Here is a 26,480-nt window from a genome sequence, read left to right on the forward strand (position 1 = left end):
AATGTCATACAAATAAATCAAGGGGAGAAAAGACTGGAGGAAGCCTGGACCTGCCAGGTTGCTTTTCTGAGCTGAGATGGCTCCAGAAGGATCTCTGTGTTAACGGGGGGATATTCAGTGCCCTAAAGAGTCAGGGCAGCTGGAGGGGAGAAGGAGGTGAGAAGAAGGGTGTGAGCATCCACTGAAGCAAAACAAACAAAAATAAAACACCAATTAAGGAAAAATCCTACGAAACCTATGAGGCAAGGGGGGATAGAGAAGGGACGGTCCAAGTACTGAAACTGTCGATGCACAGGCCATTAAAAAAGATCCTCCCAAATACCAACACTTTAGTAAAATGTGAAAAATAAATATAGCACTTTATGGCATTTCAGAATCTTCTTTATCTCTATTCTTCAAGTCGGTCGGAAAGCAGTGAAAGGCCAAAGCCACAGCACCTCTGTGGTATGGGCTAGAGACGGGCAGAGACAGTATTAGTGTGTGGGGTTTTTTTTTTTTTTTGGCTCAAAGTCAGGATACACTCACTGGACAGGCATTAAGGGACTTTCTAGAACTTTCCAACTTTCCCTCTGCTTCATACGAAGCAGTTCAGTCAGAAGTTAGAGTGGTTCTTGTCCTTGGGGAAAATTCTCCCCCAAAGAATAGTAATGAAGTATAGAAAGCCTCAGATACACAGGCGCCTGGGACAGAGCAGGCTTGCAACTGGCTACTAGTTTGTCACTGAAAGTCTCCTTTCTTTTTCCAAGGTGGGAGAGGGGGATGCTCCTGCTCAGTGGTTTTAGGAGCCTGTGACAGCATGCTCTGGAGCTAGGCAAGAGGTAAACATGGTCAGCAGACAAAAAACAGCCAACAGAAACTCAAGCAGCCATAATTAGACACTATTAACTGGCTACTTTGGAATCTGGGATATTGGTGGGAGCCATTTCTGAAAGGAGGAGGCTGGAACGTTTGAGGTCAGATTCCCATAGCAATGAGTTCTCCTTGGGTTTAGCAGGTCTGAATGAGGTCTTCGGAGCCTCCCATATTGCTTTTCTCATCTGGTTTGTGTGTAACACCCTCTGGACACATAGAGTGTCTGCAGATGTGATGGAAAAAGTTGGGTTGATAGATGGGAAGCTGGGCGCTCTCCTGAGGCTCTTGGCCAGTGGGTCTGTGGAAGGCTTCGAGATGAACACCTGACAAAATGTTCAGTGAGTGTGAAGCTCTTTTCTACCACTCGCTTCTTCCATTGTTCCTCATCATCATGCTGCAGTTACAAGTCACCTCCATTAGCAAGGCTGAGGTTCTCTGGAAAAATTTCAAGTCAATATACCCTTCCCTCTGTCCAGAAAGAAACTCCAAGATTAAGGATTTTACTGGAAGTGTGTGCGTTTGCTCATGGTAGAGAGGAAGGACAGATACTACTGTATGAAACAAGCTCCCTCATTGTTGCCAATCCACAGTAATGACTGCCTTTTCTGCTCAGTGCTTAAGGTGTGGGGGAAGGTGCCAGAACTACAGTTTTTGCATCTAGTTTTAACTCTCAACTGGGTACTAAGGACTTTGCTGTGCTAATGCCTGGTTGTGCTATCTAAGAAGCTGCTCAGAGATAGCCAAGATTAATGCTATTTTTGTTTGTTTGTTTGTGTGTGTGTGTCTATATGTGTTTTTTTTGTCAATCCTTACCTGAAGTCCACTGATTTTTAGAGTGGAAATGAGAAAGGAAGGGGAAGGGGAAGGGGAAGGGGGAGAGAGAGAGAGAGAAAGAGAGAGAGAGAGAGAGAGAGAGAGAGAGAGAGAGAGAGAGAGAGAGAGAGAAAGAAAGAGAGAAACATCGATGTGAAAGAGGCGCATCGGCTGGTTGCCTCCCCCACATTCCCCAAGTGGGGCCGGGGATTGAACCGGCAACCCAGGTATGTGCCCTTGACAAGGAATTGAACCCAAGACCCTTCGGTGCACAGGCTGTACTCTAACCGCTGAGAAACACTGGCCAGGGCGATTAATGGGGTTTTGGTCCTCATTTCTCCTTGGTGGGGTTAAGTTTTAAGCACAATTGTAGGTCTTGGTAAATTATCCTGCTAACCTTAATGCTTCAATGAAGAGGAGGCCGTGAGGAAACACAGAGGTCTATGGTAAGATTATTGCTTGGCCAGGCACACCACGCCACACACAAAGCACTTTATATTCATTATGTAACTTAGTCCTTTTAGCAGACCTGTAGGGTAGTGGTATTTACTCTAATTTTTACAGAGAAAATTGAGGCTCGCAGGGGTTAAGCAATGTGCCCAAGCTTACACAGTGGTGACTCTGTGTCACCGGCTTCTGCCTCAGGTGTTGACTTGGCAGTGTTTGGCAAAGAGCCATGAAACTTCTCAGTAACTCCGAGGACAGGCAGGTTCTTCCCTAAGGATTAGTTGGCAGGCTTTCTAAATTTACTCATAACCTTTTCTAGACATGTGACTAAAGCTCTGACTCACTACTTCAGTCTAAAGATTATGGCTGAGTCATCCATATCATCCCAGATACCAGAGCCTCCTAACCTTAGCTCAGTGATTTTTGTTTAAATCCTCACCAGATGTTGAAGGATGGAGGGAGGGAGGGAAGAAGGGAGGGAGGGAAAGTATGAGGGAGGAAGGGAGAAAGAAACATAGAAAAATATCGATCGGTTGCCTCCCATATGCACTCCGACTGGGGATCAAACCTGAAACCTAGGTATGTGCCCTGACCAGGATCAAACCCTTGACCTTTAGGTTTACAAGATGATGCTCCAACTGAGTCACCTGGCCAGGGTGGGTAGGATCTAGATTTTATTGTGTCTGACAGATATTCTTTTTTTAAAAAAAAAATGTATATTTTATTTATTTTTTTTACAGAGAGGAAGGGAGAAGGATAGAGAGTTAGAAACATTGATCAGCTGCCTCCTGCACACTCCTTTACTGGGGATGTGCCTGCAACCAAGGTACATGCCCTTGACTGGAATCAAACCTGGAACCCTTGAGTCCACAGGCCAACGCTCTATCCACTGAGCCAAACCGGTTAGGGCCTGACAGATATTCTTTAGTCTGTGTATGAGTATGAGGCAGTTAACCTGGTGTTTTCATTTTGTTGAGTTTCAAGGAGTGAAGTACTCACTCAGCTCTTTTTCTAGAAGTAGACAGGGCTCTCTTGACAGATACTCAGCCAATTACAGTACAGGGATTTAAACCAGGGATCTCTATTTTTCATTCAGTAAATACTTACACAGTATTTAGTATAGAAAATGTACAGTACTAGAAGTTAAGGAATACAAATACATATAAGAAGTATTTCTGCCGAAACCGGTTTGGCTCAGTGGATAGAGCATCGGCTTGCGGACTGAAGGGTCCCAGGTTCGATTCCGGTCAAGGGCATGTGCCTGGGTTGCGGGCACATCCCTGGTGGGGGATGTGCAGGAGGCAGCTGATCGATGTTTCTCTCTCATCGATGTTTCTAACTCTCTATCTCTCTCCCTTCCTCTCTGTAAAAAATCAATAAAATATATTTTTTTAAAAAAAGAGAAGTATTTCTGTATTCAAGGAATTTATAGTCCTGTTGATGAAAAAAGAAAGAGGCAGTTAAGTGCCATGTGAACATAAGTTAAGTGTTATGGGCGCCCAGGGAACACAGAAATGGGGAAAATAATTTCTGGCTAGGACAATTCACGAAGGTTGCATGTAGGAGCTAGAACAGCCGTGGGCAAACTATAGCCCGTTTGAAATGAATAAACCTAAAAAAAAAAAAAAAAGACCGTACCCTTTTATGTAATGATGTTTACTTTGAATTTATATTAGTTCACACAAACACTCCATCCATGCTTCTGTTCCGGCCCTCCGGTCCAGTTTAAGAACCCATTGTGGCCCTCGAGTCAAAAAGTTTGCCCACCCCTGAGCTAGAATATGTATTGGACCTTGAAAGATGGGTAGGATTTATACAGATAAAGATCTCTAGAGAGAGGCAATTCAGGCAGAATGAATGTCAGGAATGAAGGATAGTAGAAAAGTAAGGGACCCAATTGGCAGGGCAGTCAGTTGAGTGTAGGTGAAGAGAACATTCAGAGTAACAATGAGCAGCAGTATCATCTTGTTTAGCTCTGAGGGCTGCACTTGCTGCTTGCAGAAAGCATGGAAAATCTAGGTGAAAACCTGGCTTCCTGGCCTGTCTACATGTGAAGATACTATCCTCGATTACAGCTTGGGTCACTCACCTTGGACTAAGAGGAAATGCAGATGGACTACAGGGCCAAAGATGCAGAACACAGATGGACACTAAAGTCTCGACAATGAACTTTTCACTAGACTTTGGATTGCTAAGCATCAGCTGTCATATAAATTGGAAGTGGTAGAAAATGAGAAAGACAGGCAGGAGCCGTCTCTGCATAGTCTCGCCTACACCTTCCCCAAGGTGGTCCTATTAGCATCCCTCAAGCCCTGAGGACCTTGGGCAGGTGTCCAAGCCACTGTCCAGAAAGCCTCATCAGGTCACTACTGAGGTAGAGACAAGCAAACAAAGAATATGAGAAAATCTTCCAGACAAATTCATGCACCTACTCTACCAATCAGTCCAGATGTAATAGCAGCAGAGTAATCAAATCTCACATGACTGCAATTTAATTACCTTTCCCACATTTACCATAAATAAGACTAAATGACCTGAAAATAATGGGGAAAAGTTCATATGGGATTCAGGATGTCTGATCTTATCATTAAGCCCATGTGGGCTATAGCTTTACTTCAACTTGTTTTTTTTAGAGAGAGTAAAGGGGAGGCAGGAGGAGTGGGGGAGAGGGAGAGGGAGAGGGAGAGGGAGAGGGAGAGGGAGAGGGGGAGAGAGAGAGAGAGAGAGAGAGAGAGAGAGAGAGAGAGAGAGAGAGAGAGAGAGAAATATTGATGTGAGAGACACATCGATTGGTTGCCTCCTACATGCACCCCAATCGGGGCTGGGGATTGAGCCAGCACCTGAGGTATGTACCCTTGACCTGGAATTGAACCCGTGACCCTTTGGTCTGATGCTCTAACTACTGAGAAAAACTGGCCAGGACTAGCTCAACTTTTTTAGTTGGAAAAATAGCAGCAGACGCCATCTAAACCTTTATTGTTTCCCCAGCTAGAAACCTTATTAGGCCATCCAGAATTATACCTTCTCCAAAACAGTAATTGACTCTGAGATATTATGCAGGCCTTTCCCATGAACTTCTCTCATACAAGCAAGCTGGAGTTCCTTAGGAAGCCTTGGTTTTCTCACCAAGTCTCTTCATGTCAATTCAGGACACTAACACTGGACTTTAAGGAGGAGCTAGAGAGCTGATGCTTTGTCTGCCCACCCACAGGAAGGGAGGAAGAGGCTGTTGGTTAGAGTAAATGGTAAAGTTATGGCACTGTTTCCCTGGAATGTCTAAGGCAAGATGATACACAGAGTGGAAGTGACAAAGCCTCCTGAGCTACTCTGGAACCAGGTGATCAAATGGATAAAGGTTAGTGCAGTTCGGGTTTTCAAGATAATGGTGAGGTCTGTCAGTCTCACACAGGAATCTAGAATGGGGCATGGAGTAGCAGAGGTGCAAGGAGAAAAAGTTTGGAATGCCACAATTTATTTATCTGTAAAAATGCAGGACTTGAGCTGGAAGACTTCTAATCTCATCTCTGCCCCATCTCACTCTAACATTCCAGGACTCGGTGTTGGAGCTAGATCATGAGAAATCTTGAAGTTCAAACTTTATTCTATAAAGGTAATGGAGAGTTTTCAAATGTTTTTTTTAATAGGACAGAGATAAGAGTAAAGATATCCTTTAGAAAGACAATGCTGGCAACATACTACCTCTGTGAAATGAGAAAGTAATGGTGATGATAATAAAGTAACAGCTAACATTCTATGTGCCATGCACTGGTTTTTTATTATGGCACTTCCTCCCTAAATCCTGCCTATTGTCTTCCTGCTCTAAGTGCTTTGTCTGTCAACTCCTTTAGTTTAGTACTCCTCATAAACCTGCGAGGTAGCTCAGTTTTTACCCCATTTTATAGTGAGAAAATCAGGCACAAGGAGGTAAAGCCAATTTCCTAAGTGACTAGTAAGTTACAGATCCAGGATTCAGTCTGGCAGTCTGATTCTAAAGTTTATGCTTTAGATGGTGGGTTACATAGTAGGAGGATTTGGAAGAGAAAGAAAAATGGAAACAGGAAAATAAGTTAGAAAAGACCACAGTAATTCAGAAAGAGGTCTCGAGGTCTGACCTCTTCTCTCAACCTTTAATCAAACTGGGTACCTAGATACCTTCACACATCTGAATGAAGTACTTCCAATCTCATGTGCCCTACACAGGCTGTATAGCCCCACAAATATACTGCTCCCTCTCCCTCCCTCATCTCAGTGAGTACTACACCATCTGCCTGTTCACCCAACGAGAAACCTGGGCTTCACCCTCCAACTGTCCCCTCCCTTGCCCTTTATATACCTTCCTTGCTCATTCTTTGTCAGTCTCCTTAGATCCCATTTCTTATGTCTAAAATTGCTGATGTTCCCCAAGATTTTGTCTTGGTTTTTCTTTTAATGCCACACACTATCCCTGAGTGATCTTATGTTACCACTTCTATGCCAGCCATTCCCAAATCTGTACTTTGCATAGGCTTCTTTCCTGAACTCCAGTCCTGCACATCAAGGTTGCCTGCCATGAACGCAACTTGTCCCAAGTGGAACTCATCATTTCCCTGCCTACCAATTAGTAATGTCTTGCTCCTCCTTTTTTTTTCTTCTCTCTCTCTCTTTTTTTTTATGAGGAGGTGGTAAGGGGCGAGGAGGGGTGTGGTGGAAGAGGGGGTGTGGTGGAGAGGAAAGGGGGGTGGTTAGGGGCAAGGAGGGGTGTGGGAGGTGGTGGTAAGGGGTGAAGATGTGCAGGAGTGGAATCTCTTGCTCCTCCTTTATTGATTTCTATCTTAGTGACTAGCACACGAGAAACTTTATTGCTCAAGCAAAACCTGGGCATCTTGATTTCTCGCCCTTTTACCTCACATATTTAGGCAGTCACCATGTTTTATAGTATTTATCACCTTATTATTTCTCCTTTCCATCTCCACTGCTGTTGCCTTAGTTTAGGACCTCTTTTTAAATTTTTATCTTAAATTAGTTTTCATTTAATATTATTTTCTATCCGTTTCAGGTGTACAGCATAGTGGTTAGACAATCATATTACAAAGTGTTCCCACCAATATATCCAGTATTCACCTGGCACCATAGTTATTATAATCTTATTGACTATATTCCTTATTTTGTACTTTACATCCCCATGACTATTTTGTAGCTATCAATTTGTACTTCCTTTTTTATTTACTTATTGATTTTTTTATTTCTAAATATATTTGTATGATTTCAGAAAGGAAGGGAGAAGGAGAGATAGAAACATCAATGATGAGAGAGAATCATTGGTTGGCTGTCTTCTGCATGCCCCCTACTGGGGATTGAGCCTGCAACCCAGGCATGACAGGCTCAATCCCTATAGGGCAGTGGTTAACAAACTCATTAGTCAACAGAGCCAAATATCAACAGTACAACGATTGAAATTTCTTTTGAGAGCCAAATTTTTTAAACTTAAACTATATAGGTAGGTACATTGTTATTAACTTAATTAGGGTACTCCTAAGGCTTAGGAAGAGCCACACTCAAGGGGCCAAAGAGCCGCATGGCTCGCGAGCCACAGTTTGCCGACCACGGCCATAGGGGAATCGAACCATGACCTCCTGGTTCACAGGTTGATGCTCAACCACTGAACCACACTGGCCGGGCTATTTATTTATTTATTTTTTAGAGAGAGGGAGGAAGAGGAAGAGAGAGAGAGAGAGAGAGAGAGAGAGAGAGAGAGAGAGAGAGATATTTTGTTGTTCTACTTATACACTAGAGGCCTGATGCGCGAAATTCGTGTGGGGGTGGGGGTGGGGAGGGTCTTCTCAGCCCAGCCTGCACCCTCTCCATTCCAGGACCCCTCGGGGGATGTCCGATTGCTCGGAGATCGGGCCTAAACATCCCTCTCACAATCCTGGACCACTGGCTCCTAACTGCTCACCTGCTTGTGGGCCTGATTGTCCCTAACTGTCCCCTCTGAAAGCCTGATCACCCCTAACCGCCTCTGCCTGCCAGCTTGATTGCCCCTCACTGCTCCCCCTGTCGGCCTGGTCACCCCTAACTGCCCCCACCAGCCCGATCACTCCTAACTGCCTCTGCCTGCTGGCCTGATCGCCCCCAAATGCCCCTCCCCCTCCACCCCGCTGGTCTGGTTGCCCCCAGCTGCTCCCCCTGCTGGCCTGGTCGCCCCACGCAGCCTGCTGTTCGGTTGTTTGGTCATCCCTCACTGCTCCCCCTGCTGGCCGGGTTGTCCCATGCAGCCTGTTCGATTGTCCATTTGGTTGCGATGGTCGCTTAGGCTTTTATATAGATAGACTCATTCGTTTCTTCTTGTATGTGCCCTGACTGGTGTATCGGGACAACACTCTAACCAGTGCCAATGTGTACTTCTTAAGGCCAGACAGTAAAAATGCTACAAAGGATATAAGACAGGTTGATGTAATGGAGAGTACTGGGACAGATTATTGCTGATAGGGTAGTAAGCAAAGCCTCTTCTTAAATGGTGAAATCTGAGCTAAGATCAAAATGAGGAGATGTTTCTGAAATAAGAAAATATGTTACCATATTTTTAATTGCCTAGGGTTCTTTTTCTGTTCTTTGAAATGACAGGTGACTTGAAAGTATTTTTCTCTCCCTGCAGAGCCTCTGTTTCTTCTCAGTTGCTGTTTTCTATTTGTTTGACGTGGTGTCTATCTTTCATGATAGAAGCTTTCTTTAGATCTCTGGTAATCTTGATTATGTCTTTATATTTAAGGGAGAATTCTAAAGAGCTGATTGGAAGCTCTAGAAACATGAATGAAATTTGTCACTACAGGGTGAGTTCACTGGGCTGTTAGTAATCTCTGATGTAAATAAATTTAGGTTTTTCTTATTGGGCTGGTTGGATTCACCAGAGAAGATTCTTCTTAACTTTTGGCTGAAGGCTGAGGGCTGGTTGCAAGGGTTCTGGAAGTCAAGCCAGGTTGTGGGCTTGGGGAAGGACAGATCTTAGTGGCAACATCCCTGTGGTCTCCAGCGTTGCTGGTTTTTTATTATGGCACTTCCTCCCTAAATCCTGCCTATTGTCTTCCATCAGTCATTCTTTCTAAACAGCAAAGGCTTAACCTTTAGCTCTATCTCTATTCTCTTCCCAAAATGCTTCTCCCAACCCTCACTGGCAGCTGTGAGTAGTTCAGCTTTCACCAGGCTTGCAGTCTTCCCCTATACTTCTCTCCTCTCAGTTACTGGACAGAGAAACCAACAGATGTGTGAGCCAGAATCAAACTCAGGCTGGTCTAGCCCAGAGGTCTTCAAAATTTGTTTTATAGATCTGCTTCACATCCTATAACAGGGGTGGGCAACCCCTGGCACACGTGCCAAACATGGCACGCCAGTAACTTTTGCTGGCACACGAAACCCTCTCTTATTATCTTCCATTTACAATTTTTTTTCTTAATATCGACTTTTTTATTTTTCAGATAAATTCAGTGTAGGTGCATCTTAGATAAATAAATAATTTTACATAACATGTATACAATAAAAATTAAATGTATTTTTCATCATATACTGTGTTTTTGTCGCTCGAATGAATTTTATTATTTCTTCAAGGTTCTTCACACACGTACACCTTAAGAGATATCAAGTAGGCGTAACATGCTCTCAAAAAATTAGGGTTGGCACGCAAAAGAATTTTGAGTCAGAGATTTTGCTGGTTTTGGCACGCACTCACAAAAAGGTTGCCCACCCCTGTCCTATAAGGACAAGCACCCCTTCCTCACAGTATTCCAAACCACTGTGCTTTTATCACTTTTAAATACTGAGTTTCTGCATAAGATTTGCCTTAAGAAAAAGTCTGAAAACCTTTTTTTTGGGGCGAACCTTTCTAAAAAGTCTGAAAATCACTGATTTGGTATCCTTCCTCTGTTATCACGTATGCTTGCTTTTTATATAAGAAAATACCTGAGGTCAATACAGAGGAAGAATGCTATTAAACATCATTCATGTTTTCTTACTCCAAGTACAGGTTGTTCATAAGCCAAGATTTTAGGACACTATAGGATCTCAAAATGGGGGAACATTCTCCATAATTAGTAACAGAGAAGCTCTCCATCAAAAACGGTGTGTGGCTTATACGTCCACTCTTCCTAGGCCTCTGCCTTCTTCAGGGCTTCTCGGGATACTAAGATACGGGAAGGTGACCCTTAGATACCGGTACAGTGTCATCCCGCATTGCCAGTTCACTACTGAGGCCACCCATCAAGCAGGATATCAAAGCAGGAGAGAGTAAGTATGATGAGACTGTTGGAATGCTTTCAGAGACTATTTCATCATGGAACCAAAATTAAGACCTCAAAGGGCCTAGGAACTATTCTTCCCTTCATCCTTTTGCCTTTCTTCCCTTCCCCAAGCTGAGCCCTTTCCCAGGCTGTACTGGCTCCCAAAGCCTCTGAGCGGTACCAGGGGCCTTGTCTCAAGTGGGCACAAGGGGAAACATACCCTTCCTCCACGGTGACTGAGTTCATGAGAAGGCAACTGGTGATAGTCACTCTATCTCTTATGACACAAGATGAACCAATGACCGAGTGCTTAATGGATGACTTCTCTCCAATCTGTGTATCTGGCCCAATGAGGCAGTCAACTCCAACCTGCAAAAGGCAAATATAAAATTCTCTCCATTCATCTTAGCCAAATGCAAATTAGCCCCCCAGATCCCTTGAGCTGGGGCCTAACAGGATATTTTCCAAGGGATACTTCAGCAAGAGAAACCATCAGTATTTCTCAGGGTCACAAGTCACGCAATACCTCCGAGACCAACTCAAACTTACACTCTCATGCACTTGGGTGTATAGATATGTTCTCTTGGAGACAGTGCTCAATTCAGGGTAAGAAGAGGGAGAGAGAGGGAAAGCTCCTTTGTCTGAGCCCCAGGACTATAATGGACTTTCCTTAATAGGGTTTGTGTAGTTGGGGTCAGCACCTCTTCAGGCAGATTCTAGCCCAAGGTGAAATTTTGTAACCAAAACCCTGTTGGGATTTCCCTGGGGCTAATGAGGTTCTGGGCTTGAGAGCCCTATCTAGCTTCCCAAGAGCAAGCCTCAATGCACCCAGAGATCATCCCATACCTGCCCTGCACAAGCTAGCACTTACCAAGTGTTTGTTGACAATCTGGGCTGATGAATGAACCAGTGATTCTTCTGGACAAAGAAGAGGTAGCAATTTGGGCACCTTGAGGAAAGAGATTTAGCCATTAAAGTAAGACCAAAAAACACCTGAAAGCACCTTAGGTAGAACCCAATGCCCAGTCAGAGACGTGGGAGTTTTCAGCCACAGCTTCCTGTCTGGATGAGGCAGCGCAGGAGGCTCTTGCATTTTCCCTGGGACAAGGGTTATTTATGCAGCAGCTTCTATGGTCTTATCCTCAGTTTCTGAGCTGAGAGTATCATCCCTGAAAGTAATGCCATGTCCCTCAGCTAGGAGGTGTTGAGATCAACCTTTGACATATCCAGGCAGCACTTCGGGGAGGCGGCCTAAGGAGGGCAAGGAGCATCCTGAGTCCTGACCACAGTCATCCTAGGTTTTTGCTCACTTCCTGACCACTGTGGCCATGCATGAGGTGAGGATGGGAGCAGTATTACACAAATTTCATAATCAGGACAGACCCTGAGAAAGCACCCATGTTCTTCACCAGTCAAAATAAAATGCTGATGGGAAAGTTTCCACCATTCTCTCTCCAGTATGAGAAAACGAAAAAGGTTAGGAGAATGGAGATCTCCTCTATTACAACCAAAGCCATTCAGGCCTGTTTTTTTTTTTTTTTATTTTTTTTTATTTTTTTTTTATTGCTTAAAGTATTACAAAGGGCATTCAGGCCTGTTGGCTGCACAGCCTTTGCTGTCACTTCAGAGGATACTTCTCCAGCCTCATGCTGTCCATGGACCTGCTTTTGACCGGTCTGACAGACTAATGATAGTCTAAAGAAAGAGAACTAAAAATCTTGGAAGCTTTCTAATAGCTCTGACCCTAAATTGGGGCTAACTTTATCCAGGACTGCCCTGAGTAAACATGGAATTAGTTGTGATTTCTCATAAACTCTCTGGCCTGGATTCTTTTAAATCTATAAGCAATTTTGGTGGAAGCCAGCTCGGGGTCTGGAGCTGGTGTGGGTTCTCAAGATTCCTGAGCCAGGTTTTCTTTGGACTCAATCCCAATCCCAATTTCCAGCAACTTTAATCACTCTACCTGCCTCTCCATCCCTCCCCAGCTTATACCTGCACTGACAGTTTTCACAAGGTTCTACCAGGAACCATGTCAACAGCTAATCTTTTCATCATCTCGTCCCTGTTATTGAATGTCATTCTAATGTAGTTCCCTCAATCATCAATCTTTTCCTATTCTCATTTATTTTTTATTTTTATTATTTCAGAAAGAAAGAGAGAGGAAGAGAAACATCAATAGGTTGCCTCCTGCAGGCCCCGACTGATGACCAAACACGCAACTGGGCATGTGCCCTTGACCGGAATCGAACCCGGGACCCTTCAGTCCCTCGGCTGATGCTCTATCCACTAAGCCAAACCAGCCAGGGCTCCTGTTCTCATTTCAGTCCTTTACTGCTCTGTGTTTCTTTTCATGGTCTCAGCTTTCCCTTCTCCAAAACCCTTCCTCCTGTGACTGCTACAGAATAAGAGCTCCCTTATACCCTTAGCCTCTTCTCTGTCCCTCTTTGCATCCCTTAACTAAACTAAAACCTGGCTTGTCTTTCATGCCACTGCTTCCCCTTCAAAAGAAGTTACTCATTCTCTATATCTCATAAACCTCAGGGTTAAAAAAAGGGGTTAACAAGACTCCTCACCTTCTAATGCTGTTTCCAGGCATTTCTCTCATAGACGTTCCATCCTTGAGGTGTTGCCATCTGGCTACTCTATACTCTGTTCCTTCACTTTCCTAGGAAAGCCTCCTCTGTGTGCCTGTGTTTATGTCACCACAGGACTTATTATGCAGTATTTATCTGCTTGTTCATGAAGTACTGTACATATACCCCTGCTGAGCAGAATAGGGGAAAGCTGCTGAACCCAGAGCCATAGATTAGCCTTCCTGGAGATCTTAGCCTCTTTTTAGAGTCACAGAGGCTCTGTCTCTATGGACCAGGCCCTCTGCTGCCACTTTTGCTGTACCTGGGAACTCCAATGGTCTCGCCTGATAGTCCAGGTCTTTCTCAACCTGGAGTGAAAGGGATTCTGAACAAGTCATGGTCTATCTAATGAATAAATAAGACGAAAGACTCAGTTTGTTTCTAGGGAAGGAGCTCCCATGACTTCTCTTCTAGACCCATCCTCTCACCTGTCTGTTTGCTTCTATGTAGAGTCCCAGGGTGCTCAATCGAAGGCAGAGCCCCTCTTTCATGATGTGGACATAGCAGCGCACCCGTGATCTGGACAAGTCTTCCCACTTGTCTCCTCGACAGGCATTCCAGCAGCCATCATAAGGGGCAAAGGTCAGTGCATTGGTTTCTTTTATAAAACTGTAAATATCTTCAGAACAAACATCCAAACCGAGCAAATGAATGAGAGAGATGACAGAGGGGATATAGATTCAGTAAGTTTTGAAACAGGGCAAAGTTCACACCTTTCCCCGTGGAACCCACTCATGCAGCATGGACCCTGGGAAAATCCCACTAGAGCTTGAAAGACTAAGTAAAATTAAAAGAGGCAATGTGCTTTCTTGTATGTTTGAAATATTGTAAGAAACAAAAATGCTTTAAAAGAGGTCCTAAAGCAAATTTGACCAATAACCAAGCACTACTAAGGGGAAAAAAAAAATAGGTGGCTCTTGTAAATCATGAAGTAACACAAGCAAGTGTCCAGGTTTTAGTGACCCGCCATATTGTGGGGCTAGCCTCTATTACATATCTGGAAGTTGTACCAGGACAGAAATTGCACAAGACTTAGAGCCAAAGTAGCTGGGCTCCAGTTTTTCAACTCTTACAATAATCATTTGGGATCTTTTATGATACAAAAACTGGGGTTTAGTAGACTGAGCACACCAAAAGCAATCTAAATCCATCTACGTATCACAACTGAGACAAATTGGGGAGTATGTAGTCTAAGGTCAAATAAAATGTACTGGTTTAAAAAACAAAAGAAGACTGAGTAACCTCCTTCAGGCCACAGAGCTAATAATTCATTTGATAAGTATATATTTTTAGGCAGGGATATGAGAGCAAACAAGACAGACCTCGCCCTTGCACCCTGGAAAGGAGACCTCTGGTTGGACTGTAATTGTACACCTTTCTTCCCTTGACAGAGAGGCTGAGTTTAGTCAGGAGTGGGGCTGCCCAGAGCCTAGAAAACAGGGGAACTGAGAAGTGGTGGGAAGAGTTTAAAGTTAAAATGGTCTAGTGAGGATCTAAAGAATGGTCTAGAGAATGAACCTGAGACATGATTAGCTTGTCCCTGAAGAGCACAGTGACAGGATCTGCTTAAGCAAGCTTACCCAGAGCTCAGAGAGTGGCGACAGCTAGCCTGTCTTGCTGGGTGGCTAGACAAAAATCAGTAAGCTGCCCAGCCACTCTTTCCAAAGGTGCTACTACCCCAACCTTATTGCACCAACCCAAGTACTGACCTAAGGGTTTCAGCTCCTTTTTCTTTAGATCCTCCTCTTTTTCCTCTTGTCCTTGTTGTGAGGAAGCTGAGGAAAACTGTTTTCTTACTAGGTATGGAATCAGTTCACTCCGGATGGACGTGATTGACCTAGGAAGAAAGAGTGGTCAAATATGAGGAATCTGACTGTCTAAATCATAGACATTAAAAACTGTGCATCCAAGGAAAAGCTAAATTCCTTCCTGTCAGGCCACCTTGGGACTGACAGAGATAAAAAGTGGCATGAGGAGCAGTGGACCTAAGTTCTCTATCAGCTTTAGGTAGTATACTGAATCTGGGACTTCCTTCCCATGATCTATGCAGAAAAGAGTCTTTCACAAAGCCCCATCTACATGGCATGTGTGCACATGCATGTGCGTAGGAGTGTATGTATTTTAACATGATGCCTTGACTATTAACCGACAATTATGCGGGAGAAGGTAGAATGCTCTGATCTTTTGAAAAAAGTTGCTTAAAAAACTTTCTCCATAAAGGCCTTGCTTATCTTCTGTTAGATTAATCCTAAGTATCGTATATTTTTGTTGGTATTATAAATGGTATCTTTTATTAATTTTTTACTTAAAAAAATCTTTATTGTAAAAAAAAATGTTTTTTTAAAATATATTTTATTGATTTTTACAGAGAGGAAGGGAGAGGGATAGAGAGTTAGAAACATCGATGAGAGAGAAACATCAATCAGCTGCCTCCTGCACATCTCCTACTGGGGATATGCCCGCAACCAAGGAACATGCCCTTGACCGGAATCGAACTTGGGACCTTTCAGTCTGCAGGTCGACGCTCTATCCACTGAGCCAAACCGGTTTCGGCTTTTTCTCGTTTTCAAAAAAAAAATAAATAAAATTCTTTATTGATTTCAGAGAGGAAGGGAGAAGGAGAGAGAGATAGAAACATCAATGATGACAGAGAAGCATTGATTGGTTGCCTCCTGCACACCCCACACTGGGGATCAAGCCTGCAACCCAGGCATGTGCCCTTGGCCGGAATTGAACCTGGGACCCTTTTGTCCGCAGGCCGATGATCTATCCACGGAGCCAAGCCGGCTAGGGCTCTTTATTGTTGAATGTATTACAGATGTCCTGCTTTTCCCCTCACTGACCCTTTCTAGCCTCCCCATTTCCCCCAGGCCTTCACCACCCTATTGTCTGTGTCCATGGGTTATGCATATCTGTATACAAGTTCTTTGGTTGATCTCTTCCATCCACCCACTCACCCACCCTGCCTTCCCTCTGAGATTCGACAGTCCGTTCCACGCTTCTGTGTCTCTAGATCTATTTTGTTCATCAGTTTCTTTTTAAAAATTATTTTCTTCTTGTTACTGGTTTACAGAAATTCAACTTCTTCTCTATTTTGATCTTATAGCCAATTGCCTTGCTAAAAAATCTTATTAATTCTAGTAATTTATCTGTAGGTTCTGACAATCATACCTACTATGAAAAAAACAATTTTTTTCTTCCTTTCTAATCACTATATATTTTATTTTCCCTATTTTACCATATTGGCTGAGTAAAAGCACTGATAGAAGTCATCCTTATTTGTTTTTTATTTTAAAAAGAATTCTTCTAATATTTTATCACTTAGACTGATGATTGTTACAGTTATATTTTTCATCATCAAAGCTATCATTTATTGGTTGTCTTCTATGTGTAGATATTGGTCTTCATGCTTTATAGCTAATAGTTGGCACATGTTATAGGCTTTTTAAAAATATCCCTTTTATCGGATTAAGGAAGTTCTCTTTTATTCCTAAATTTGTTAAGAGTTTTAATCAATGAATGGGTATTGAATTTTATTTAAAAAAATTTTTTGCATCTATGGAGCTCATCATATTTTTTATCTTTTAATCTGTTTGGGGATGACTCCTCCCCCCACCCCCCAATAATAACAGCTGCGTTATTCAAAGACTGTATACAAGATTTCTGCTCTATCCTTCCTGTCAGTAGAGAGACTATGGGAGATTCTTTTATTCTTTATGCAAATTATTGAATTCTACAAATTTAGGCCATTCTTAGGTTTCTTGTCTCTCTCACTTTTTATTAGCTTCTATGAAACTGCTCTCCTGATTTGATTCAGATTTTATAAATTTAAAATCTATTTAAATACTAGTAAGTACTTCCCATGCAAATTTCATTCTTCTGAGTCAGGATAGTAAGAAGCTAGGAAAATTCCTGGCAAGTGGAATGGGAAAACTGAAACAAGAGAATTAAATAAGTTGTTCAAACAATTTGAACAACTTATAGCCAGATAGTGAATCACAAGACCTTATCTTCCCGAACCAAGGATACTTGAGAGCAAATGGTTTATACCTCTTCTCCTTAACCAGAGAATACATAACTGAAATCACCCTGGTCAGGGAGATAGAGAACAGAGACCCGATTAATGCCATTTGTGCCAGCCAAACTCAAGGACAGATGAAATCAGGGGAACAAATAACAAAAATCCCATTAAAGTCAGACAGACCCAAGATAAAAGTAAAACAGCAAAGCAGACCAAAGAATAATACCAAACTCCCCTAAACTCTATTTTGATGCATCAGATATTAAAAAGGTACCTGAAAAACTAGTGAATATTCTACTGAAACTCCATCCCCTAAAATTCTTGCCCCAGAAGAAAGATAAAAACCCTCAAGACAAAGACCCAGTGTGGGCTCTCTCTGGAGTATGCCCATGACTCTTCTTGGGCATGAACTTTTTATTTCCTCCTAAACTTTAAGGGTCCCCACAAGACTTGCAACCAGGGAAGCAGTGGGTAGTGGCAGCTCATCCTGGGCTAACCCATGATACTGTCTCCAAGGCCCTCCTTTTCTCTGACTTCCCTGTGAGCTAACAGCAGCCCCACCTTGGCTCACTTCTTTCCTATAACGTTTCTAGGGAGCCACAGCAGAACACTGCCTAGACCAGGGGTGGGCAACCCCTGGCATGCGTGTTTTGCTGGCACGCGAAACCCTCTCTTCTAATCTTCCATTTATAATTTTTTTCTTAATATCGACTTTTTATATTTTTCAGATAAATTTAGTGTAGGTGCATCTTAGATAAATAAATAATTGTACATAACATGTATACATTAAAAAATAAATGTATTTTTCATCATCATATACTGTGTTTTTGTCACTCGAATGAATTTTATTATTTCTTCAAGGTTCTTCACATACGTACACCTTAAGAGATATCAAGTAGGCGTAACATGTTCTTAAAAAATTAGGGTTGGCACACAGAAGAATTTTGAGTCAGAGATTTTGCTGGTTTTGGCACGCACTCACAAAAAGGTTGCCCACGCCTGGCCTAGACTCTCTCCTGTTGCTTCTTCTACCCCAAGTCCTTCCTTTGTTTCACTGTCCCCAGCTTTAATAAACACACTCTCAAAGTCACCTGAACTTGTATTGTGAAATCTTTCCTGTACAAAGTCAAGAACCCATGCACTACAGGCCAGCCTGAAGCAGACCCACTCTGGGCTGGTCCCGTCCAGTAACACTTCCATCTACTCAAGAGTGGGCTCCCGGAGAAAGATAAATATCACATGATCTCACTCATATGTGGGATATAATGAACAACATAAACTGATGAACAAAAATAGATCCAGAGACTAAGAAACACTGAACAGACAGTCCAACCTCTGAGAGAAGGTAGGGGAGGGGGGTAAGAGATCAACCAAAGGACTTGTATGCATGCATATTAGCATAACCGATGGACACACACTGGGGCGGTGGGGGCTTGTCCTGGGGGAAGGAGTGGCAGGTTAGGGGGCAATCGGGAAAAAGGCAACATATGTAATATCGTAAACAATAATAAAAAAAAAAGAGTGGGCTCCCTCATATTAAATGTACTTATTTACCAATGGCTATCAAAGAATTTCTACAACGAAGTTAACTTCAGTTTACTTTTATGTAATCACATTCTGTAATTACTTACAGAAATTAAGATCAAAGATCAATGTATAAAAGAACTTCCAGAAGCAAAAAAATTCCAGCAGTATTTTTACATTGCATTACATTACAAGTAGTAGGTTACTTTGGCTAAGAGCTTTGGAACTCTCCTTCATTTGGCCTTTTTGGGTCTCAGGGAGCATGGTGCTTCCTGATGGGTTATTGAGACAGGAATCTGTAACAGGGATGAAGGGACCTGATCCTTAGTACAGTGAGTACATGTTTGATTTTTACCGAGCAAAGGAAATGAAACCACAGAGGGATGAAAGATTGGCACATAATTTTTAATTTTCTCTCTCACACTGTGACCTTGTTAGAACTTTAAATCATGAATTAATTTATTTAGCATTTAACAAGCATCTATTAATATGCCAGTAACCGTGCTAGGCCTTTGAAATATATAGTTTCTGACTTAAAATAAGTTGTAATCCAGTGGAGAAGGGTAGAAGGAGTTGAGGCTGATTAGGTAATAAGGGAGGCAGACCATGGAAGCTTTTTGTGGTAGTTTTTAAGCAGGAAAATGACATGATCAGTTTTATTTCTTAGTAAGATAATTCTCGCAGCAGTGGAAATAGGCCTGGAATAAGGAGACTAAAGGCAGGGAGACCAGTAACAAGACTCTAAAAACAGCTCTATAAACCTGATTGCTGCTCTACTAGTACACTCCCTCCACCCCCAATTCCCATTCAAAGAAGCTCTTCAGGCTGACACAGGACCACACAGATGGAGCATAGGTAGGAAGGCAAGACAGAGGCAGAGGCGAGGAGGGTAAGTAAAGTTATGAACCCTGAAGCTACACAGTTCATGGTTTTTGTCATTTTGTAAAGGATCAAGTCAAACATCTTTGAAAAATTCTGTGTAAGCTGGAAGATCCTGTATTGAATTTCAATGTGATTTTTCTTCTGATCCTTTGATGGAGATTAAAAATTTCCATATGAATACAAAGAATGAAACAACATTTGCTTTTGGCTCTTTTCCTCCCCTTTAATGCATCAAACCAGTGTGGGTAGCAAATGTTCCTTGGCCCCCTCTGGTGGAAAACAAGTCAGTTCCCTTTGAAGAAATAACAAAGCATGGACAGCTGGGGGATTTCAGAGCCATGGCATTTACATTATGGACCAAACAAAACTGTCACTGCAAGAGGCAAGCAAACAAGCCTTGGCACACAGCCCCTTTAGGCAGAGCCCTTTAAGGAGATCAGCCAGTGATATGAGGAGAGGACGTGAAGCAGTCCTGCCAGTTCCCACCTGCCCCTGCTGGTACTGAACATCAGGTCAATTCCCTTAATGCAGTTGGCTTAGCAGCATAATGGCGGCCAAAAGTCCTCTTCCTGTTTCCTACTCAAAGTAGAGACAGCTCAAAGCTGTGCTAAGAAGTGGGACAGGCCACTGTGAACAATCATCGTGAACATCCTGACCTTGGGGCCGAAGACTGGCAGCTGGGTCCACTCACTGCCCTGAACTCAGGCAACCTCACTCTCTCCCTTTCCTCTTGTACACAACCTTCCCAGAAACACCCACCTCATGAAATTATAAGCCCCTAAGAAATAAGAAATCACAAAGAACAACAGACTTGACTACTAGCAGTAAATAAACAACTCGGCCAAATTAAAAAGAAAAAATAATTGCTACCAATAGAACAAAGGATTAATAGCCTAAATAGATATAAAAGTTCAAGAAACATAAAAATATTTTTAAAGAAATAAAAATTAAAACAAGTTGCAATTTCTAACCCCCAATCAAATTAGCAGATTTAAAATAATTCTCATTACTACTAAGGGTGCTTTCAGATGATAGTTACTCTCAGACAAAGGGAGTCAGAGTATAAACTGGTAAAATCTTTTCTGAAAAGCAATTGGAATACATTAGCAAAGAGTAGAGAGAATAGTTTTTTTTTTTTTAACTTAGTCAACTGCAGAAATCCTCATCTCTTTTTTCATTGCTGATGTACCAAATTACTTCTGCTGTTTGAACCGTTAGTACATTTCCTTTCCTTCCATTCACCAAACATACAGGGGTGAGCAAAAGTAGATTTACAGTTGCTCATCTGGAAAATAATAAATAATAAAATAATAAAAAAAGAACAAATAATCAAGAGTAAACTGTGTTTCGTGTATGCATAACTGTTAACCTACTTTTGTCCAACCCGTATACCAAATGCCTTACAAATCCAGGTAGGTATCTAATTTCAAAGAATTTTGGTGGAAGAATTAACATGCCAACAATTAAAAAAGGCACAGGACAGAATATGCTAACTTTTATAGGTGAAAAATAACAAAGGATGGCTAAAGCAGTCTTTTCTTGACGTTGCATCTCCTAGATTAACTTTTTCCTTTCCATCCCTAAATAAGTCATCACTCCATAGCTAGATAATTATAAATGACCCCTACTTCCCTTGGAGGATTCTCTTTCCTACCCAGAATCATCTATGTTCTCCTGCCAGGTTACATCATTGCTCATTCCATATGGGACTATTCTGTTTAAAGATCTATAACTCCCTGCTTAGCTTTCAAGGTCTTCTACATGCTGCTCCCACCAACCTATTCAATCCTATCTCCCACAACTTTCAGACAAGACCTCCACTATATCAGCCAAGAATAAAGAATCTCCCTCGAGTACCATTCTAATCTGTCCTGCTATGTCTTTACGTTTTCCCTATATATTGAAATTTGTCAATTTTCAATATAATGATTTTATTCCCAACAACTCTGAGAAGTGAAGGGTAGATGGGGGGAAGAAAGAGATGAGGGTATCTTTAGCAGATCTTGAAATAGGGAGGCAGTTTGAGTTGAGGCTCTGAATCACTCTCTATTTCAGCAGGTTCTGAGAAAGTCCTATTTGGCAGGGTTTCTGACTAGAAGCCCCAAACCCACCAAATTCAGGCTCGTCCTTAAGGGACATATCACTGCACAATACTTGTCAGGTATGGGAACAGCTACTTTTGGTGGCCAAAAGAGCTACAAAGGAGATATTGTTATCCTGGTATCCAGACACCAAAAGCTATAATCCCATTTGGTAGTATTAAGGAAGCAATGTTTTTTTTTTTTTTGTGTGTGTGTGTGTGTGTGTGTGTGTTTTGGGGGGGGGTGTTATAATGGTATAGGTCTTTGTTTAAAACAGAAAAATATTATTTATGTTTTAGAGATACATACTGAAATATTTACAGATAATTCAACTGAAATAATTACAGATGAAGTTTATCATAATGACTTGCTTTAAAATAATCTGGTGTGATGCTGTATAGATGGGTATAAAACAAGATTGGCCATGAATTGGTAATTATTGAAGCGGTGTGATGGATCTATGGGAGTTCATCACATTACTTTCTCTGCTTTGGTGTGAGATGGGTGGAGCTGGATTTTCAAGGGAGAGGAGCTGCTCCTCTTCTTACCCATATGCTTATTAAATCTTTTCCCACCTGTTCCCCTGAGGACTCTAGTTGTATTTCCTATCAAAAGTCCTGAGACCAATAGCAAAAGGAGGTTTTCCCTCTGGAAACCCAAGTCCTGTGATCTGGCAGACACAGTCTCTGGGAATTGTTAAAGCCCGCAGTTCTGTTCTCAAAGCAAAATCAGAAAAGTACAAAAATTTGTTTCTCTGCATTCATGAAAGTTCACTCAGTGAGGTAGACTTCTTTTCCAACATTGGAGAGAAACTTGCTCTTCTTTTTTCCTTCCTCTCAGAGAATTCTCTGGCCCTTTGCCAAGAGGGCCCATTTATGGGATAATTGCCTAGGGAAAGGACATCTACTTAGAGACAAATAGCACTAGAGCTGGGGAGCTCACCCTTACAGAAGGAAGCAAGAACAGCTTAAAGCTGTGCAGAAAGAGGCATCATAGGTTACTATTAATTTTATAAAAATATTTTTCTGGTTTATTATAACATAGATCCCAAAAATACAAGTGGGGGACTCTGTGGTACAGACAAAATAACAGGATGCTGATAACATGATTTCATTTCTTGAACAAAGGTGAAAATAAATTATAATTTATAAAAACTGGTTACCTAACATTATCAAGGTTTAAAACTGTTAACTAAGTCAGACAGTAGCTTTAGCACTGTGGACCTGACTCTACCCCCCTCTTTCTTACTCATTTTCCATTAGGAAGTCCACAACATATTTTTTCATGCAGTAGAGATGGGCGTCCACAAGGCCTGTGTGGAAACGTATTCTAGGGTGCCTGCAAAAAGAAAAGAGAGAAGGGGCTCATAATCAGGTAACATGGGTTCTATCATATTATTAGGTAGTAGGCATTAGAAAAAAAAATTATTTTTCATTTTCTTTTAAAAAATATTTTAAATATATTTTTATTGATTTCAGAGAGGAAGGGAGAGGGAAAGAGAGATAGAAACATCAATGATGAGAGACAATCATTGATTGGCTGCCTTCTGCATGGCCCCCCACTGGGGATCGAGCCCACAACCTGGGCATGTGCACTAACCAGGAATTGAATCATGACCTGGTTCATAAGTCGATGCTTAACCATTGAGGCACACCAGCTGGGCGGCATCAGAAAAATTTAAGAGCTATGTTGCCTATACCCCATCCTGGGGAGATCAACATGGTGGATACTAGCTCTGATCCAAACACAGAACAGGTCTTTTCTTTAAAGAAACCCTATTTCACATTTTATGAGGCTTTTAGGCTTCTAAATACATTAAACCAAAATCAATAAGCCATCAAATCACTGGCAAGCCACCTTCTATTCTATTGCTCCTACACACAAATCTTGTCACTAACCTTTTCCTGCTTCTACTTCAACTGCCCCACTTCCTGCAGGCCATACTTTACTCCAGGATTTGGCTTGTGTTACTCCATTTTCACAGATGCTGAAGTAAAATTCTACGAATACTCTCTAACTCCCACTCTTACTTATTTATTCATCAGGACTTTCCCCAGTTGTACTTCCTCCAGGAAACCTTCACCCAAGTTTGTGCTCTCACACTTATGCCCACCTATATCAGACAACTTATCATACACTAAGATAATTGCCTATTTATTTGTCTCTCCCAGTGGTTGGCAAACTGCGGCTCGCGAGGCACATGCGGCTCTTTGGCCCCTTGAGTGTGTCTCTTCCACAAAATACCGACTTCTGCGCATGGGCCACGAAGTTTCAATCGCACTATATGTGCGCGCCCGCACGTGGTATTTTGTGGAAGAGCCACACTCAAGGGGCCAAAGAGCAACATGTGGCTCGAGAGCCACAGTTTGCCGACCACTGCACTAGGCTGAAAAATTCCCTGAAAACAGATTTATCTTTGTAGATTGAGCTCTTAGCATTGTATTTCACACAGAGTAAATGTTAATAAATAGTTATTGAATAAACAAACAAATGAATAAATTAGGTCAACTTCAGGCATCTGCCTGATTGCTGTCTATTTTAATTTGCGATTTTGGTTTCAGTCTCAAGAAATGTCATGCTTGCCCTGACCAGTGTGTCACCCCATGGACTTAGAGGTTGTGGTTCGATTCCCAGTCACGGCATATGCCTGGATTTTGGGTTCGAGCTCCGGTGGGAGCTCATATGGCATGTTCAATGGGTACCCGAGGCAACCCATCGATGTTTCACTTTCTCTCTCTCCCTTCTTTTCTCTCTAAAATCAATGGCATGTCCTTAGGCGAGGGTAATAAAAAGAAAGAAATGTCATGTTTGTAATTTCCAAGGTCATTTTATTTAATAAAAACAGACAGTTGGGAGGAAGGAGAAAAGGGTGGAAAATAAGGATTCCAATCATAGCTGCCTGGTTGTCATTTTTCTTCTACTCTGATACTTTGCTTTGACTGGCTTATAGCTTTAAGGAAAATTATTCTCATGGGATCGAGATACCCTAGAAGTAATTTATCAAATAAATTAAGGTGCACTACCCTGGGCTTCCATTATTTTTGGAGAAAGGCAAACAAAATTCTTTGAAAAGAGCAACAGAGGAGTCAAGACTTATTATCCCACACCTATAGCACATACGTTCCACACACAAGCCAATTAATATATACAATGACGATGAAGAAGAAAGGAGAAGCTACTTCTCAATCCTAACTTTCTGAGATTCTTGATTTCTAAGAAATTCCTCAGGATGAATGTGGTTACCAGGGTTTTCCCTGAACTCCACACTGATAATTCTCTTCCTTGGTCTAACCAATTTGGAAAGTTGCACTCTCCTGTTCAGTCTCTTGGTTTATAAATTCCCTGAATCATTCAACACACTCTACCTATACTTACTGAATCCTCACAACTACCTCATGAAGTAGATATGTTACTCTCATTTTTATAGCAGAGGTCAACTGCTATAAAACAGCCAGGAAAGGAATAAATTAAAATTCGGAATAACCATCTTGTAAACTGTTATCAATTCCTAGCATATATGGCATAAGCATTCATATAGCATTTTATAGCTTATAAATATTTCTTCCAACTTTTTACTCTCACCCCATAAAATAGGTTAAAAAAATTCTCCCATTTTAAAGAAAAAAAATGTCCCCAAAATTTAGAATACTCAAGGCTAGAGAATTAGGTACAAATATGAAAGACAATGAAGAAATAGAGATGGGCAATTCAGATATATTTTTTTCCTTTCATATTAAATTTGTAGTGAATGTAAATCTTGGAACTGGGAAACTAATTGCATTTAAGTTGCCAAAGAGGTGGGTTTCTTATTTCACTCTATTATTTTTGAATTACATGAGAAATAAGGATTGATATTTTAAAATAAAATAAAAAAAACCTAAAAGCCTCAAAAAGTGTCAGTAATACCTGGGTAACTGGCAGACAGTTCTGAGCCAGAGAGGCTTTGGATTTGTATAACATAAAGTAAGAAATTAGTAAATAGCCCTGGCTGGTTTGGCTCAGTGGATAGAGTGTCAGCCTGTGACTGAGGGTCCCAGGTTCGATTCCGGTCAGGGGCACATGTCCAAGTTGTGGGCTCAATCCCTGGTAGGGAGCATGCAGGAGGCAGCCGATCATTGATTCTCTGTCATCATTAATGTTTCTCTCTCTCCTTCTTCCTTTCTCTCTGAAATCAATAAAAAATATTAAAAAAAAAGAAATTGGTAAATAGAAATAAGATAATTAGAAATGCTTGAAATTTTATGTTTGTAAAGTAATTTAAAACAATTTTCCAAGCACAAGAAAAGTCCATTACAATAAAAAATAAAATATGTGAAAAATTGTGGGAATCCATTCAATGATAAAATAACAATAAAAGTTCAAAGATGTGGTATAAAAATTTAAACTTTAAAGTCTATAAGATCATTTGTGAAACTCCCACGGGTTTTTTTCTTCTCTTCAATTAACATAAAAATAATTTTTTTTTTTGTTAATCCTAACCCAAGGGTATTTTTTCCATTGATTTTTAGAGAGACTGGAAGGGAGAGGGAGAGAGAGAATTCTTTATCAACCTGCCTTCAAGTTTCCTCATACATTCTTGGGAAGCAGGAAAGCAGATATTAAGAAATGTTCCTAGCTCCTTGGCAGGGTCACTGGTACCAGCTGCTACAGGAGCTGGAGGATGGAGGGCAAGCTCCCCACGGTGCTCCCCCATGGAGGAGACAGCACACAAGGCTGCAACCCTCATGCTCGCACCTTCCACTGGACAGTGATGAAGGCTGTAGCTGTGCCAGTGAGCACAGGAGAAAGTGGCCTGTTCGAGGGTGTGAGCAGAGGTGACAGGAGCAGAATAGCAGAGGGTATAGAGACTACATCATCTTGCCTCCAGCATAACCATTTCTGTCCTGTGATCAATGTGAGTCGCAGGAACTTCTTAAGTAACAAACAAAATGAGCCAGGGGCATGGAGTACATGACCTTATATTGGTCTAGGATTGGCT

The 26,480-nt window shown here is 41.8% G+C and overlaps 1 protein-coding gene across 3 annotated transcripts in view; it reads right to left on the minus strand.

The window, feature by feature from the left end:
* Positions 1–26,480, minus strand: part of EIF2B3 (eukaryotic translation initiation factor 2B subunit gamma) — a 107,903-nt gene that overhangs the window by 15,946 nt on the left and 65,477 nt on the right. For all 3 annotated transcript variants that reach the window (XM_059689959.1, XM_059689960.1, XM_059689961.1), the window contains exons 6-10: positions 22,751–22,840; positions 14,704–14,831; positions 13,423–13,613; positions 11,233–11,310; positions 10,582–10,730 (exon numbers count right to left, since the gene is read on the minus strand). In XM_059689959.1, coding sequence (XP_059545942.1) covers positions 10,582–10,730; positions 11,233–11,310; positions 13,423–13,613; positions 14,704–14,831; positions 22,751–22,840 — 636 coding nt within the window. The remainder of the gene's footprint in view (positions 1–10,581; positions 10,731–11,232; positions 11,311–13,422; positions 13,614–14,703; positions 14,832–22,750; positions 22,841–26,480) is intronic.

The sequence above is a fragment of the Myotis daubentonii genome, chromosome 3 (assembly GCF_963259705.1).
Source record: "Myotis daubentonii chromosome 3, mMyoDau2.1, whole genome shotgun sequence".
Taxonomy (NCBI): Eukaryota; Metazoa; Chordata; class Mammalia; order Chiroptera; family Vespertilionidae; genus Myotis; species Myotis daubentonii.